This window comes from Struthio camelus, chromosome 1 (assembly GCF_040807025.1).
Source record: "Struthio camelus isolate bStrCam1 chromosome 1, bStrCam1.hap1, whole genome shotgun sequence".
NCBI lineage: Eukaryota > Metazoa > Chordata > Aves > Struthioniformes > Struthionidae > Struthio > Struthio camelus.
In genome coordinates, this window is record NC_090942.1 from 59,425,552 (window position 1) to 59,442,254 (window position 16,703).

At 41.2% G+C, this 16,703-nt stretch overlaps 1 protein-coding gene across 6 annotated transcripts in view; it reads left to right on the plus strand.

Annotated features, from left to right (window-relative positions):
• Nucleotides 1–16,703, plus strand: part of MYH9 (myosin heavy chain 9) — a 90,113-nt gene that overhangs the window by 36,091 nt on the left and 37,319 nt on the right. For all 6 annotated transcript variants that reach the window (XM_068943316.1, XM_068943308.1, XM_068943297.1 and 3 more), the window contains 3 exons: nucleotides 2,164–2,320; nucleotides 12,913–12,940; nucleotides 13,777–13,870. In XM_068943316.1, coding sequence (XP_068799417.1) covers nucleotides 2,164–2,320; nucleotides 12,913–12,940; nucleotides 13,777–13,870 — 279 coding nt within the window. The remainder of the gene's footprint in view (nucleotides 1–2,163; nucleotides 2,321–12,912; nucleotides 12,941–13,776; nucleotides 13,871–16,703) is intronic.

The following is a 16,703-nucleotide window of genomic DNA, read 5'->3' on the forward strand; positions in this document are numbered from 1 at the left end:
CAAGTCATTTTATGCAAACTCCTTGAACTGTTTCTTCTGAGTAGTGTCTCAAACCTACCCTGACTAGGGTGTCTCACTGAGGTTTAGTTTCCCAGAGCTTTAAAAGTCCTGTGCTAAAGGATATTTGTCTAACTTTTATAGATTACTTTCAGAAAAGATTAAATTTATTTCCAAAGCTATTCAGATATTCCTCAAGTATAAAAAGTAGTTCTGGAAAACTTTCCCAGCGGTTTATACTGAGCTCTGGAGAAGGAAGCCTTAAACGCCTATAAAATATGCTTTCTGGGGGAGGCAGAGTGAGAGCTGTGTCTGAATTTCTTACTGTGAATCTGCTGCATGTATTGAGTGGACTACCACCACCTAGGAAATTTGGGTTTAAGACCATAAACTGTGTAATAGATGCTATTTTCACCCTTACGATTACTGTAGTCTAATCTTTATCTAAAGAGGCTAAATCTAAACACTCCCTGCGCTCATTGCGGAGAACTTTTTACAGCTCTGAAACGCTCTTCATGGAGCAAGTAAGATGGCAGTAATAGAAAGCAATAGAAAGTACTCTCTTCTGGAAGCACTGCAAGTTGCTTTAGAAAGTTGCTCTTATCCACATGTTTCAAACAGCTTCCTCTAGAATTGACGGGGACTAGGGTACCTCTAAATCCTAGGAGCAAGGCTTGGAATGCTGTTCTTAGAGATTCTAAGAATCCTCTGCTGTTGCTATTCCTGTTGCAAGTAAAATGTTTGTTTGTTTTAAGTACACAACTCTCAAAGATGTATCAATTTTCTGTTTCTTGTCTCCTTTTTTTTTTTTTTTTGATAGAAGCTTGATACTTTCACTGAAAGCACTTTGACATTTGTCTTGCCTTAGAACTGCAGAGTTAAAGCCAGTGGCTTTCAACTGAGAAATCAAGTTTTGCTGTTGCAGATCTAATGAGTTTACTTTTAATTCTTCTCATAAGTTAGCTTTGGCAAGTATTCCTGACTCTTCAACATGAAGTATTTTATATGTTGATCAGTTCAGGACCACGCTGCATTAACGGCCCTCCAGTTTTGAATACGGTTCTCATTATATTTGTTACATATAGATCATGGAAGTGTTCAGGCTGGAAGGGACTTTGGGAGGTCATCTAGTCCAAACTCTTGTTCAAAGCAGGGTCAACGCTGAATTCAGACTAGTCCAGTGGATTTGAAAACCTCCAAGGAGTACGTTGGTCTTATTTTTCTTATAGTAACTATTTTGGCTCAATGCTCTGCATTGGAATAATGCTTTAACTAAAAGAGTAGGAGGGAGGAGCAGCTCTTCATCGCATAAACCTGCGGAAGAAATCTGCTATGTAGAAGAAAAACTCACCTAATCTCTCCCAGCTAGAGAAGTATCCAGCCTATTTACTACAGAGTGACTGTAACTGAGCAGGGAAATAACTGAAAATAAACAATCCTGGCTCCTTTTCAAGGAATATGTTAGGGCCTTGCCAAATTGATTGGACATTTGTCTGTCATTAAGTGTTTGAGTTATCTGTTCTTTCCCCTGTTTAGCAGATACCACTTAATATGAAAATAGTTGTATATGGAAAACAAGATCTTGTATATGGTGCTAATCTGAGTGCCATTCGTGAAAGGGAATAGCTGTCTGCTGTCTCTGCATCAGCTGTAGTATTTCTGGTCACATGAAAACTGATTTATTCCTTCATAAAGTTTTATTGTGTTGCAGTTGATCAGTTACTGGACAAATCTACAGCAGGCGGACTTTAACAAACATGAGGAAGCTCATAATAAAACATGTGTTTCTAGGAGCTGAGCACCACCTTATATAACGAAATAGACACTTGGCTTAAATATCAGGTCTTTGAAAGGAGGAAAAGCCAGTCATAATGGATTGTTAATTAGCCAGTGAATAGGCAAGTTTGATATCAGTGTGACTAATCTGTCAGTTGATGTTCTCTGCATACTTGGAAAGGTTGAGTACCCAAATTAATATAACTTTAGCTGTTACTCAAATTCTAGTATTACTTAGTGAGAAGCATCCCACATGGCTTCACTGGAAGAACTACTTAAAGGAGATTTTTTTTTTTTCCAAGTTACCTACTGTTAAAAGGCACAGTTATACAAAATTCTAATTCTTGTCTTTTTTGCTGTTTATTGTTGTTGTGTTTTTTTTTTTTCCAGACTTACTCAGGCCTGTTCTGTGTAGTAATTAATCCTTACAAGAACCTGCCCATATACTCAGAAGAAATAGTGGAAATGTACAAGGGCAAAAAGAGACATGAAATGCCCCCTCATATCTATGCCATCACAGACACAGCCTACAGGAGTATGATGCAAGGTGAGTGCTGGCTGAGATAATGAATTCTTTTTGTTGAAATCATAAATCAAGGTTTCAATCAAAACATTGTAGAACATCAGCTCTCTGCTATTAAAAGGAGTTCTACCCACTCTGTCTGTGCTCACAGGCACCTGACACCTATTCTGTACCAGCTTCTGTGCTCAGGTGAATAGCTTTGTGCTGTTCTGGTGGATTGAAGCGGCATACAGAAGGTTCTGGCAAGTGCTAAACTCCACGTAAAGGAGTGGACTATCTGAACACAGAAGGTTCAGAGGAGCGGGTTAGAACTGCAGTAGTGAACCCTTCCTCTTTTGCAAATGATGAGCCTGTGGAACCACAGCCTTACAAGGGCAAATATGGGTATTGTTTGATGGAGGCTTTCAACAAAACTGTGAAAATCCAGTCCTCTAGTCTGGTTGGGTGAAACAAGCTTAGTGTGACTTAGCGTTTTGACATGTGATGGTCAATGGTAGCTTTACTGAGCAGGAATTGTTTGGCAACACTCTTGTTCTATTAAGGATAAAAGTTTCTATCAGGTGATATTAAATACATCTGTTACTCTTTTGTAGAGCAAAGAAAGCAAGTAGATTGACCTTTTTTTTTCCCTGTACCCTATACTAATGAGAAATAAGGAGCCATATATTTTGTCTGCTGTCTGTTTGTCACTTTAGAACTTGTTGGTGTGAAGCTCTGAAGGTCCTGTACGTATCCTTCCTTCTGAGAAAAGCATGGTCTTTCGCATAGCCAGAGCTTGTGTTTGGGATGCTTGGAGAGTGTTCAGGCATCAGAGTATTTTGTGCTTTTCTTCCCCTTTGTATCAGGGCTATATGAAGAGGCATGCTTTATAGTGTTTAAAGTATATAGTGAACAGTTTGATTTTTGCACAGTGTCTATGAGGTTGACTGCTCCTTCATTTTTCTGATGACTACCAATGATAATTAAGGTGTCTATCTCTCTAGGTCTTGTCTTTAGCCTCACCTTTTTGAACAAAAGCCAGATGTAATAAAATTATGTTTTAAAATTCTGATTAGACTAAGTTTTAAAGACTTCTGCTTTTTCCTGCCCTTACTACTGCTTGCACTTCCAAACACAGAAGGATTGTAATAGAGTTGCCCAGAATGGAAAGCGAGCAAGGAAAACTTATTCCGCTTGCCTAAATTAGTGACTTTAAACAAATCTTACAGATGGAGGATGCTGAAAAAGGTTGCTGAATACAGTGCCATGGGGAGCAGAGCATGTGGGAGACCTAATGTGGTGGATAAATTAAGCTCTATTGAGAAAAGCCATGGGTGAGGAGGGGTGAGCCATACAGACACATTGCAGAAGACTGGTGGCAGGATGCTGGCAGAAATTTGCTGAAGAAGTGGGAGCTGTTGAGGAAACACAGATATACTACTGATGTGTTGCTCTGAAAGGAGTGCTGAATCCAGAGGGAAAAAATAATCTGTGGACCTGGCTCTATAAAGGACCTCTCTTCCTTCAAAGACCTGATTTAGAGCTCGCTTGCCTTGTGTAACGAGGACAGATGCATTTCCTGTACAATACATGGCAGCATGATTGCCTATAAACCTCTTATCGCTGTTTCGCTTCCTTTTATTACTTCCTTCTCTCTCGTGCCCACGCCTTGTCAGTTGAAGTACCAAATGTGTTTTCCTTTAACAAGATACTGACTTAATCCTAGCAAAGTTACTATTCCTTAGGAGGAAATCTCTTCTGTGTAGCATCAGAAACAATTTCTCTGGCATTTCTGTAATAAGGCTGAAAAAGTCCTCTTCCCTCTATAGTTAACAGTCAAACTGGAACACCACGTGCATGCAGTGTGTCCTTTATCCCTGCCAGATCCATCAGTATGCAGCTGGGGATATCCAGACAGTCCTAATTCTGCAGTTAACAATGGACAGGTGACTTCCCTGGTCTGATAGTGATTCACAGCTAGTAATTGATCTAAGTGGATATTTCCTTTCACTTTCAAAAGAGAATGTGTTTCCATCACGCCCTGCTTGAGTGATATCTGAAACTCAGAAATCCCAGACTTGAATTGTTTTGGTGCACAACGCTAAAGGCTGCCCTGCCTCCGTTTTCCTAGCGCTAGGAAGTCTTGATGAGCTCTGTTGCAGTGTTTATCTTTCCAGATGTAAGGGAAGTAGTAGCAAATGAGGAATAAAAAGGATTGGCTGTAGATCTGCTTCTAGCTGATTCTCTAAGCCTTGCACCTTTCCCAGAACAACTGCAGCTATACAGTATTCTCAACAGCATTGGTTATCCAGAGGTTTGCCCCAGTTCTTCGCTGCCTGGTTTGAGGTATCTAGTTGCTGACTCCTTGGAACACTTGGACATGAAAATCGTTCCCAATTAGCTTTTGAACTAGCTTGCTGTGGCCTGTTTAACTAGGTTTGTTAGATTTTTTTTTTTTGAATATGTGTTGCTTCATATTTTTAACGTATGTTAGCAGAAACCCTCGAGATTACTTTAAGGTTATTTGCTGCCTTAATTCAAAGGGTAACAATAGCGTTCCATTGTCTGCTACAAGGAGTGAAGGTGGATAAGCTGTTGCAATGTCTCTGGTCCTGGCTAGCCTCTAGGGCAATGGAAAGCGACATTCCTATTCTGCTTTCTCAGTTTTGCTTAGCTGTGGGGGAGGCTTGATGCGCCAGTGGTATGGCAGGAATCTGTATTGAGAATGGAAGATGAAAGGGTCCAGTGCTCCACATGAGCCGGAGGCATTTAGGATTAGACTGTCGTGCCCTAGGTTCCTTTCAGAGCCCAGAAGACAGGGAATCCTTCATAGTCTGAAGAAGGATAACAAGCTGGTGACTGATTTCTGCCAGCATGGGATATAGTTATCTCTTAAGCTGACAGAGTGGAAAAGCCTTGAATGTTAATTGGTTTGGACTCTGATTTTTTTGCTTAGTTTTTAGTCAATTTATGGTATCCTGATAAGCAGACCGTTCAAAGGGAGGGTAGGCAGGAAAGGAATCGGGAAGGGAGAGAAAGATGAGAGTTTTATTCCAACTTCAGCAAATGCAGAAAATATTTAACCCTTTTCAGGTGTCCATGCAGATGTGCTAGGGGTGAGTTTGGTCCTCTCTTATGTATCTGCCATGAGTTCCCCATTCAAAAAAAGTGTCTCATGGCATTTATACATTCAACAGAGCTTAAATTGCTTTTCATTAAACTTCATAAGGCTCTTCCATGAAGCAATAAAATGATGGAAAGTGTATGCAAAGTGGTATTTTTTTGTGGTTTTTTCCTTCCTCCTTTTCTCCACCCCCAAAACAAAAACCCAAGACACTGCAACCCAGAAATGAGATAACACTATTTTGTTGCATGATCCTTTGAGATACTTCTTGAGTTTCAAGAGCAGAACTCTGAAAAATGTGGAACACTTGCTTTTTGAAGAAAACAACCGTTTGTCTTGATGTTTCTGTTCCTTGGGTAACCAGGAAGCCGGAAACTTCAGATCTGATTGCTTTCAAAAGAATTACTTTCTAGCACTGGAAAGTTGAAGCTTAGTGGCTGCAAGTGGAGTGATGTCTTGAGCAAACAAATCATTATTCTAATGCAGCAGATGTGCACTGGAGGGATAAATTCTTTACCTCAATTCATGTTCTCCATTTATATAAATATATAAAATATATTTTATTTATAAAATATATTAAAAAAAACATATTTCAAAGCTGTTGAAGAACACCTGTTCAGGCTATCCAGTTATTTCTATTCATCTATTCAAAACTCATGTAAGGAATTTTCTGTCAAATACTGATAAAAGCTATAAATTTCATTGGTGTCTGGAGCATGATAGCCATTTTAATGCCAGTTCCCATGTGAAACTTCTGTAATAAATTGGAACAGTATGATTATCTTGGAATGCTTTCTTCAAAGGTTTACCTTTGAATAGATACTTTGCCTGCTTGCTTTCTGTTTATGCGCAGCCTGCTCAACAAAAAGACAGGCAGGAGAGGGAATAGACAGCACATTTCTAATGAATGTACTCAGTCTCCCTTCTAGTCCAGTTTTTCCACATGTCAGTGTAGGACTCTCCTAATGGTTCACTGAGCAAAACTCTTAAAAATCATTATACAGTGATTAAACCTTCCTTGACCTTGCTGTATTAGTCTGCATAGGACCCTTTGCAGACCACTACCTTGCTGATATTCACTTGGGAGTTAGTCAGTCTCTGGCTTTGGTGTTTAGAAGGCAAACTTTTGAAGTACGCTGGCTTCAAATACAACTCATGACTCTTATTGGCCTTGTTACCTTAAAGGAAGAAACGGTGCTAGCTACCGTAAGACAAATCACTTGCTTATGTAACGTCTTCACATGCACATCAGACCTAGTTGTCATTTTCCCAAGAAACAGTCCCCTGGATCTGATCCTATAGAACTTGACCTTGAAATATTTTATTTGTAGTTCTCAGATGTTTACTTATTTCTTAAGTTTCCAAGTTAGTAGAACACTTCTATTTTAACTTTATTAGTCTAGGTTTTTCATTATCAGCTTGCTTCTTAGCACTGTTCTGCTATGCTGCACTGTACATTTCGCTGTCCCTGAATGCATGTTTATTTTCTACCTGATACTCTGTGTGCTTACCAGTTAGGGACACCTGATTGACAGAGCTGTTCAGATACAGAGGGGCACACATGTCTCTTTCAAGTTGCGTGTAAAGGTCAAGTTCTGCTTCCACTAAAACAAATGGAAAATAGCCTGTGGTTTCACTAGCTTATTTCCAAGATTTGTCCAAATTTCTAATGCAAAGGGCAGCGTAAAGTTTGGATACTAATTAGGGAAGATGATTGTTTGATGGTGTTTGCACAAAAGTGGCATGAGAAGATACACACAGTTTTTGATTTTCTTAAGAGGTATTTTACATGCCTTGAATTATTCAAGTTTTCTAAATGCAGTTGTAAAAAATCTGTGTCTTGAAATGTGGTTTTCAATAGAACAAGGAGCTAAAAATAAAGTCCACTGCCCACTTGTCTTTTCCTAGTTACCACACCCTTTTTGCTTCATTCCTCTAAACCAGAGCATGCGACTTCTGGCAGTCACTTATGTAATAGTTCTGCCCTTGCTGTCAGTCTCTCTGCTGTGCACTATTTTAATATCATGAGCTGCCTGAGCTTTTCCAGGCTGTATACCAGTTTTTTTTCCTGTCAGACCTTCATAAACATTTGTGTAACCTAAAACTGCAGGCTAACTTGTTTTCCTGTTTTGCTATCCTCAGATTTCAGTTATGGAATGCTAGAGAAGTAGGTATGGCCTCTAGTCCAAAAATGACTTGGGGAAATAAATTTGCATTTGACCCAGTAGGATATATTTCATTTTTTTGCAATGAAATTTACTTTTTTCCTCTGACTGTCCTTAAACTTCAGAAAATGCAAAGCTGAATCTTGGCCCTGTAGAGTTCCTAACAACTCAAGTAACTTTTTTTTTTTTCCCACTTCTCAAAGCTCTGTTGTTGTGAAAGCTGTGTTGAACATGCTATGTTTATCTTTTTTTTTTTTTTTTTTTGACTTGATGACAGGCTATCAGCACTTTGAAACTTCTCTCTAACCTAGTTCTTGAATGATAATGCAGAAGCAGGCTCTCGGGCTGTGTTCTGGTGTTTCACTGGAGTGGCTTTGATCCTACTCAAACCACCACGTAGCTTAAAGTACCCCATGGGTATATTTGATTAGATTTTCTGCCAGTGGGGTTGTTCTGAGTAGCACAGTGTCAAGTGCCTAGGGCTCTTCAAGTGTTAGAGCAGTGAGGGAAGGACGCTGGTTGTAAGATTATGTTGAGGTGAGAAGAGGTGCTTGAGGAGGAAGTGAAGATCTGAAGATACCTCATGGCTGAAGCACTTACATGCATTTAAGGCTAACTCCAGCTTTAGGTCAACTCTCTAAATTGGTCAGCCAGCTAGTTGCTGAAGCTGGGCTACGTAGCAATGCTAGAGAAGCATTTAGTAACGGAAACCTAGAGGGCTAGGCTTCTCTGTTCTGCCAGACATTACACTCAGTGGTTAGGAGGTGGGTGGTACCATCTAGCTATGGTTAGCTTTTAGCCTTAATGAGTCAGCTATAGGCAGGGGATTGCAAGCCAAGCCTCTGCCTTTTAGCTACACTTCCTCTTAGCTGGAGAGATGATGTCACCGTTGTGTGAATGCTATATTACTTCTCCTTTTATGGAGATGAACAGGCTTGAAACTGGAGTCACTCATGCAGAGGAAGCGGGTGATAAAGGCCTGTTAGGATGTTTGGTAACTGAGATGCATAGCTTAAATTGCACGTTCTTTTCTAGTTTACCAACCTCTTTCTTCTTTGATCCCAAAACATCTAAGAACAAACTTGGAAGTTTGGAACTCGGTTCGTTTATCAGTTATGCCAACGTATTTGACCACAGCAGTTCCAGAATTCATCCAGATCTGTTATTTTGCAGTAGAATATTTGACCTGAGGCTTTTTAATATACAAGATGTCTGTCTTATCGAAACAAATTATGGTTTAATTAAGTTTTTAATAAATACTGAGAGGTCCTGGAAGAAGTCTAGAATGAGTCATATTTTTGGATGGCAGAAAGTCAAGAGTAAGTTGGATATTAGGTTTTTGGTTTTGGTTGTTTTTTTTTTTTAATATAGTCAACACTTAATCTAGTGGTCTGGTTATACCATACTGCTGTATAGCTTAAATTCGAATGATGTATTACCTCCTAGACTTTTGAATGCTTGAGGCTGCTGCTTCTTATGATCACTTGAATCATAGCTAAAGAACTAAAGAAGAGCCTGGATAAAAAGCTTTCCTTGCCAGCTGGTCTGAAATACAGAAATGTTGCTATAATTAACTAATGAGTTGCTCTTCTGGATTGTTTTTAATAAGTGACTTTGTTTAGGGTAGAAAAGCAGATGCAGATTTCTTTTAATCAGGAGTTTCTTGATTGTGTTATTGTAAGCAACCGAGTTTATGGTACCCAGCACGCTCTGTTTTGCTGAGTTGGTTGCTTGCACAACTGACAACGGAATAAAGGCAAGTGCTGACTGAAGTTGTGCAGTACTTCGGTGTTGAATGATCCTTTTAAAAAAAAAAAAAAAAAAAAAGGAGGGGGGAGTGGAGGAGGGTGCCTCTTGTCTGGGCAATTAATTCTGAATCATGATGGCACAAGTCAGAGTTGTATGGAGAAAGAACATTGGTATTTAGAGTAATTCTTAGCTGGAACTGTATCGAAGAGTTATGCTTTTATAGTTGGTAGCTCTTTGGCTCTTTGGTAGGCTTCAATTTCCTGTTGCTCAACACATTGTGTACGAACAGACAACTCAAATAATTAGAAGAATTCCAGCTATCCCAATGACTGCTGCTTTGCAGTCCTGGGAAAGAATTTCCCCGGATTGCAAACAGGAATGTTGCCTTTTATGGCAGTGTCTGCACACTGCCGGTGACTTGCCTGCACTCGCAGGTATGTTCTTGCTGGTTTAAGGCAGAGGTGAGTAACACAGCTGCAGCATGCCACCAGGAAAGCGTGCTGGGGGAGGAAAACATAGTACTAAGAGGGCTTTGAACACAGTCTATGCCTTTTCCTGCCTGAGCACCAGTTACAATGCTCCTCTCTTCACTGAAGCGTGGAAAGAAAGTGCTTGGCACTTTGACTTCATTGGGTAACTACAGAGTGATGTTGCTACCTTTTTACTTTTGGAGGAGCCTCTAAAGAGCCTTTCCACCAAGTATGACAAAATTTGTCACGAACAAAAAGTGTTCTATGCCAAGTGCTTCTGGGTATTATCTGTTGTTGGTCGTCTCTTTTTCTGTTGGGCAGCTGGTTTATCTGGCTGATTGCCAGCGTTTTTGCTGAAATAAGGATGCCTTCTTGGAGGAGAGGAAGGGGAAAGGCATGTGTTATTTAGACTATATAATTTAAATCCCTAAGGCTCCTATTGCTTGTGTGGGGAGGCTCAGCTCATAATTCAGATGCCAAAACTGGTTACCAGGAGTTAGTAGGAGTACCTTCCTTTGGGTTATCTTTTTTTCCTCAGAAAGGCCTCTTAGATGAGCCTCTCTAGTACTTGAATGTGAGCGCGACCTTTCCTAGGACAAGTGAGCTGCTTGTTGTTCACACTCAAGCTTTCGAAAGTCAGATGTTATTCAGAGACAAAAACTTTTACCTTCACATGGCTGTTTCTGATCGAGAATTGCACCCAAGTGTCACCACTACTGAAGAATACATTTCCGGAGGCAATCTGTAAATGAGTCATGAGTTATTCCCCTGATCCACCCTCAAAGTGCCCAGTCACGCAGAAGGTTGGTGTGTGCCTGCTGAGCCATTGACCCACTGGGAACCTTGAATGGGTGGAGCCTTTGGAGTCAGCTAACATCCATTCTTCACCTGTCCCTCAGCAAAAGAAGTGAATTTCTTAAAGGCAATGACTAATTCAGCGCTCGAAAAACTGAATATGCAGTGCTAGTAAAGCTGCAGGACCTGGTTTTGGATGCTTAGAGCTTGCTGTGCTAAAACCATTTGAGTGGCAATTTTTTCCCCCACATATTTTCTTCCTGTCTTAGGGCTGAATATTAGATCTGTTCTTTCTGTGAATGGTATCAACAGGGGTAAAGCAACTTATTTTCCTCTAAACTTTGTGTGCTTGTTCACATACAAATGCTTTCTAGTTAAGAGGCTGTAGCATAGGAGTTACCTATCTGTAATGTGGGAACCTGATGCTTCCACTGTTAGTTTCAGAATAATTTAAGAAAAGGTAGGATCTCAAATGTTTAGTAGGCTTTTCTGCTCTTCCTGCTCCATGAAAATGTGTTCAAAGGCCAGATATACTTCTCTCTTTAAAAATGGAGTTGATAGATTTTGTTGTTGTTGAATGTGAACTCTCCCTATGACTATAGGCTGACTATAAAGCCTTCTGTCCTTAGAGCTCAATCTCTTTATCTTGCACAAAGAAGCTTGAATGGCAGCTCAATTATATCATCTAAGTACCTCTTTGGTGAGAGGACACTGAGTGCACTTGGGTGCTCTAAAGTACTGAAGAAAGGGGTAGGAAGAACCAGTTAACTAAAATATGGAGACAGTCACATTCAGAAATATACTCCTGAAAATTACTAGTAGCTAAAATAAGTTGTTTGGAGGAATTCAGTGGATTTTCTGCTCTTAGGGATGTTCGAGGCTTGCTATATTGAACTGAAATTTAATCTCTAAAAAGAAAAGCTCAACGTGGAAAAAGGAAAGAATGACAGTAACTGGATGAAATCTACCTGCAGTGGTATTCAGATTCTCAGACTGGATGATCTGATAGTCCTCTGGTCTTAATCTCTCCGATAACACGTTAAGAATTTTCTGTTTTTTAAAGAAAAAACAAAACAAAAAAACCCCTTCCGAACTAATAGAGATTTTGAGTCTAATGGCTCCTCTGTTCTGCAGGTGTCCCCATAGCTCTTCTGTGATGCAAGACTGTGCGTGAATGACTTTTGCAGTGCCCAAGTCTGTTCTAGGTCTGAACAGGTCTCACTTCCCCTGTGATTACTCCTACGAACTATCGGAACTGGGACTAAGCACAGGCGCTCTCCAGTCTGCTCAGTACTGGCTGGTTCCTGGTGACACAGAGAAGCACTGTGATGCAGCCTGGGAGCAGCAAGGGAAGAACAGGAGAGAGGGAGGAATGAAAAGTTAAACCAAGGCAGGAGGAGTATGTGGGCATAAAAGTGGTGATGGAGCAGTAGAATGAAGACATGGTGGAAAGACTAGTCAAGGATTGTGTATGAGGAAGCGGAATCGTAGATGAAAGTTCAGAGGAGGTTAAACATGTTGGAGAAGGTAGCGATGGGTGAATTGAGAGCAATAAGTTCTGTAGCTGGAAAGATGCCATCATCCACAGCTGGGAGCTGAGTCCATGAATTAGTACATCTACTGCTTAGCATCCAATACAGTCTTTCTATTCCTGACTTTTGTGGTGAATCAGCATGAAAGAGAAAAGGTTTCTGCCATTATCAGCTGCTCAGTTAATTCAGTAGAGGACAGTGCCATGAATCATTTGGCTACATAGGATTTAAGCTGCTGCTCAGTGTTGTAGTTTTCAACTCCATTCTGTATAAGATCAGTAACAATTTCTCACTGGGCTTCCAGTGTTCTTTTTAGGGATGAAAACCTCTGCGGGGTTATTAGAGTTTGGGATTATTACTCTCCCCCCCTCACCCCCGTCCATCACCAGCCTCCTCCAAATCAATTTTCGCTGCTCTTCTGATAACTCTCATAGGTCAGTATAGATCTAGAAGAGTGAGGGCGGGGTGGGCTGAAGGACAAGTAGATTTGCCTTGAACTGTAGCCCTGAGATAAAGAAACATTCAAGGTTGGGGAGGCGTTTTATATTGTTTGTATGAAAACTGTGATGCAAATTATCGTTGTTTTTATGATGGTGCCATTATTCTTTGACTGGCAGATGGCGGGAGGTTGGCTCCTGTTGCCGGAAAAGGGATTGTCTGGCCGTATTTCTGAGGATGCTTGTTGGAGTTTGTTGGTTTCTGTTTTTGCCTTTGATGTTGATATGCTTCTGTCATAGAAATTTAAGTTTAAAGTAGTCTTGGTCTGACTACATTTTTAGAATTATTTCTTTATTTATTCTAGATCGAGAGGATCAGTCCATCCTTTGCACGTGAGTATTTACAATTGTCAGCTTGTCTTGATATCAATTTCTGCATTAAAAATCTTGCTTGGAGGGCTCTTTGAATTGTAAGTGTGCTGGCGGTGGGGGTCAGTAAATCCAGATAATGTTGGAGGGTCTAGGAAGCATTTGGCTTTTTAAGTTCCTCCAATATGCATGTAATCCTTTCAGCAGAATAGTTTTCTTGAGCACTTGAAGAAGAAAGGCAATTCTGAAATAGCCACTGTGCTCAAACTCCTAGGGAAATAATGTTTTGTTATTGGAAATGGCTTGGAGAATCCTTAAGACCTGATGCAGCTGCTGTGTTTAGGTACATTCATACTGATGAGGCTAATACAGCAACAAACACACACTCTTACTTGACACAGGAGTTTTCTTTTCTAGACACGGGGAAATTGATTGAGCAAAACTCACTCAAGTTTTTAGAGCTAAAGAGTTTGGGTGTTTCTTTTTGCACTCAGGAGGCTTCCTTTTGAAAGATTCACCTCACTACCTTTGAGTCCCTAACTCTACAGCAGCCTCCAGATTATTCCTCAGCCCCTTGGAAACCTTCACATCCACGTGACTGGAAACCGTAGTTCTTTATTCCCTTCCCTCCTTTGTATACACACATGCAACCCACACCGTGAGAAACTGGCTGAAGGCTAGCCTGCAGTCCCAGCTGTACTGCTACCATTTGCTAGTATGATTCAGTTTTTGTGGGTTTTGAGAGAGGTGCCGTAGAAGTCAGAATGCTATTAAAGAGCTCTGTAGCCCTTTGGGGTTTAGAAATACGAATATATCGCCTGTTGTCTTTTTTGTGAATGAATTGCAGACTTTCTTTACAGAGGTGAATCAGGAGCTGGTAAAACAGAGAACACCAAGAAGGTCATTCAGTATCTGGCTCATGTTGCTTCTTCACACAAGTCTAAAAAAGACCAGGTAAGACCCAGCTTTAGCTTCATGGTGCTGTAGTGCTGCGCTGACTTTCAACAATATAATTCCTATTGGTTGACATTGGTAAAAGCCATGTTACCTAATAAAAACCTAGATACAAATATCTGTTGGGGACTGAGGAGGACAATAAACTATGAAATTATAAAAAGTTTGCCATAAAATGTGAGCCAGGGAGTACTGCTCTAGGTTATAACTCCTTTGAATTCAGTGGAGCTACAGCAGGGATAAACTCATCCACGTCTTGGGTTCATGGGCAAGCGTGTTTAGAGACGCTATGGATGAAGCATCACTCATTCTGATCTTTTTACACAGACATATCACTTTTAAACAGTCAAGACAGTTTAAAACTGATCCTTCCCTGGAGGATTTATCTCCTTTCTTCAATGCCTTTATCCATTAGGGCTGGCTCTTTTCTGCACTTTTGAGAGAGCATGTTATGGTGATAGGCTAATAGATGTCAGCTGAAAACTCGAGAACTGTAGGAAAATGTTAAAAGGGTGGAGAACAGCCAAGCATGGCAGCACATGAAAGCAGGGTGGTGGTGGTGATGGGGGAGGACTTTGAAGATGTCTCACTTATATTTTTTTCCCCCTCCCTCTTCCCCGATGGACTATTGCTGAATTCATCAGTTGTATCCTCGTAGGTGAGCTGCACGTTTACTGCACGTTCTGCACCAGGAATGCGTTTTCTGTCCCATTGTGTGATTTTTTTTTTCTTTTTTTTTGAGCAGCTTTTCACTCCACACCAATATCACTTTCTGCAGCTAGAACAATCCCATAGACAATTCACAATTATTTATTTATTTATTTTTTGCGTGGTGCACAGTAATCTTTCTATCAGGATGTTCAACTGGAGACTAAAATAATGCCAAGAATACTTGTCTTCTGTGCTCAATACTAGTTTGCATTTAAGGCTTTTCTTGCAAGACTTTCCCAGGTATACTGTTTGGAAAGAAGTATTCCTCCACGGCAATAGGACTGGACCAGGCTTTCCTAGAACCATGAATGTCTAGTATGTGTGGTGTCCCTAGTGAGACAAATTTAGTTAAGTATTCAGCTTTCTATTCCCAGAAGTTAGATGTGGGTGCAGGTTGCTGAGAAAGGTCGGGAGGAAGCTGTACTGCACATGGGATGTTCCAGGACTGCGAGCTTGTTAACCAAAGCTGAACACATGGGAAATGTTCAGCGCTGAGCTGTGTGATGAAAGCCAGATGCCAAGTGCATCCACTGTATCTCTACATAAAAGTTTTCTCTTAGTAGCTTAATGTGTAGGCAGGTGTTGCATGTGTAGAGTTTATGACTAAGAAAGCATCTCTGCACACAGAAATGTTATGTGTGCATGTGCGCGCTTTGTAATAAGTGGATTCTGGAATCCAACCAGAAAAATAACTTTTTATGTGCCAGACTTTCAGACATATGAAAGCTTTTTCCATGACTGTCAGTAGCTGTATTTAGAAACATTCTCTCTCTCTCTCTGTCTCTCTCTCTGTCTCTCTCTCTGTCTCTCTCTCTGTCTCTCTCTCTGTCTCTCTCTCTGTCTCTCTCTCTGTCTCTCTCTCTGTCTCTCTCTCTGTCTCTCTCTCTGTCTCTCTCTCTGTCTCTCTCTCTGTCTCTCTCTCTGTCTCTCTCTCTGTCTCTCTCTCTGTCTCTCTCTCTGTCTCTCTCTCTGTCTCTCTCTCTGTCTCTCTCTCTGTCTCTCTCTCTGTCTCTCTCTCTGTCTCTCTCTCTGTCTCTCTCTCTGTCTCTCTCTCTGTCTCTCTCTCTGTCTCTCTCTCTGTCTCTCTCTCTGTCTCTCTCTCTGTCTCTCTCTCTGTCTCTCTCTCTGTCTCTCTCTCTGTCTCTCTCTCTGTCTCTCTCTCTGTCTCTCTCTCTGTCTCTCTCTCTGTCTCTCTCTCTGTCTCTCTCTCTGTCTCTCTCTCTGTCTCTCTCTCTGTCTCTCTCTCTGTCTCTCTCTCTGTCTCTCTCTCTGTCTCTCTCTCTGTCTCTCTCTCTGTCTCTCTCTCTGTCTCTCTCTCTGTCTCTCTCTCTGTCTCTCTCTCTGTCTCTCTCTCTGTCTCTCTCTCTGTCTCTCTCTCTGTCTCTCTCTCTGTCTCTCTCTCTGTCTCTCTCTCTGTCTCTCTCTCTGTCTCTCTCTCTGTCTCTCTCTCTGTCTCTCTCTCTGTCTCTCTCTCTGTCTCTCTCTCTGTCTCTCTCTCTGTCTCTCTCTCTGTCTCTCTCTCTGTCTCTCTCTCTGTCTCTCTCTCTGTCTCTCTCTCTGTCTCTCTCTCTGTCTCTCTCTCTGTCTCTCTCTCTGTCTCTCTCTCTGTCTCTCTCTCTGTCTCTCTCTCTGTCTCTCTCTCTGTCTCTCTCTCTGTCTCTCTCTCTGTCTCTCTCTCTGTCTCTCTCTCTGTCTCTCTCTCTGTCTCTCTCTCTGTCTCTCTCTCTGTCTCTCTCTCTGTCTCTCTCTCTGTCTCTCTCTCTGTCTCTCTCTCTGTCTCTCTCTCTGTCTCTCTCTCTGTCTCTCTCTCTGTCTCTCTCTCTGTCTCTCTCTCTGTCTCTCTCTCTGTCTCTCTCTCTGTCTCTCTCTCTGTCTCTCTCTCTGTCTCTCTCTCTGTCTCTCTCTCTGTCTCTCTCTCTGTCTCTCTCTCTGTCTCTCTCTCTGTCTCTCTCTCTGTCTCTCTCTCTGTCTCTCTCTCTGTCTCTCTCTCTGTCTCTCTCTCTGTCTCTCTCTCTGTCTCTCTCTCTGTCTCTCTCTCTGTCTCTCTCTCTGTCTCTCTCTCTGTCTCTCTCTCTGTCTCTCTCTCTGTCTCTCTCTCTGTCTCTCTCTCTGTCTCTCTCTC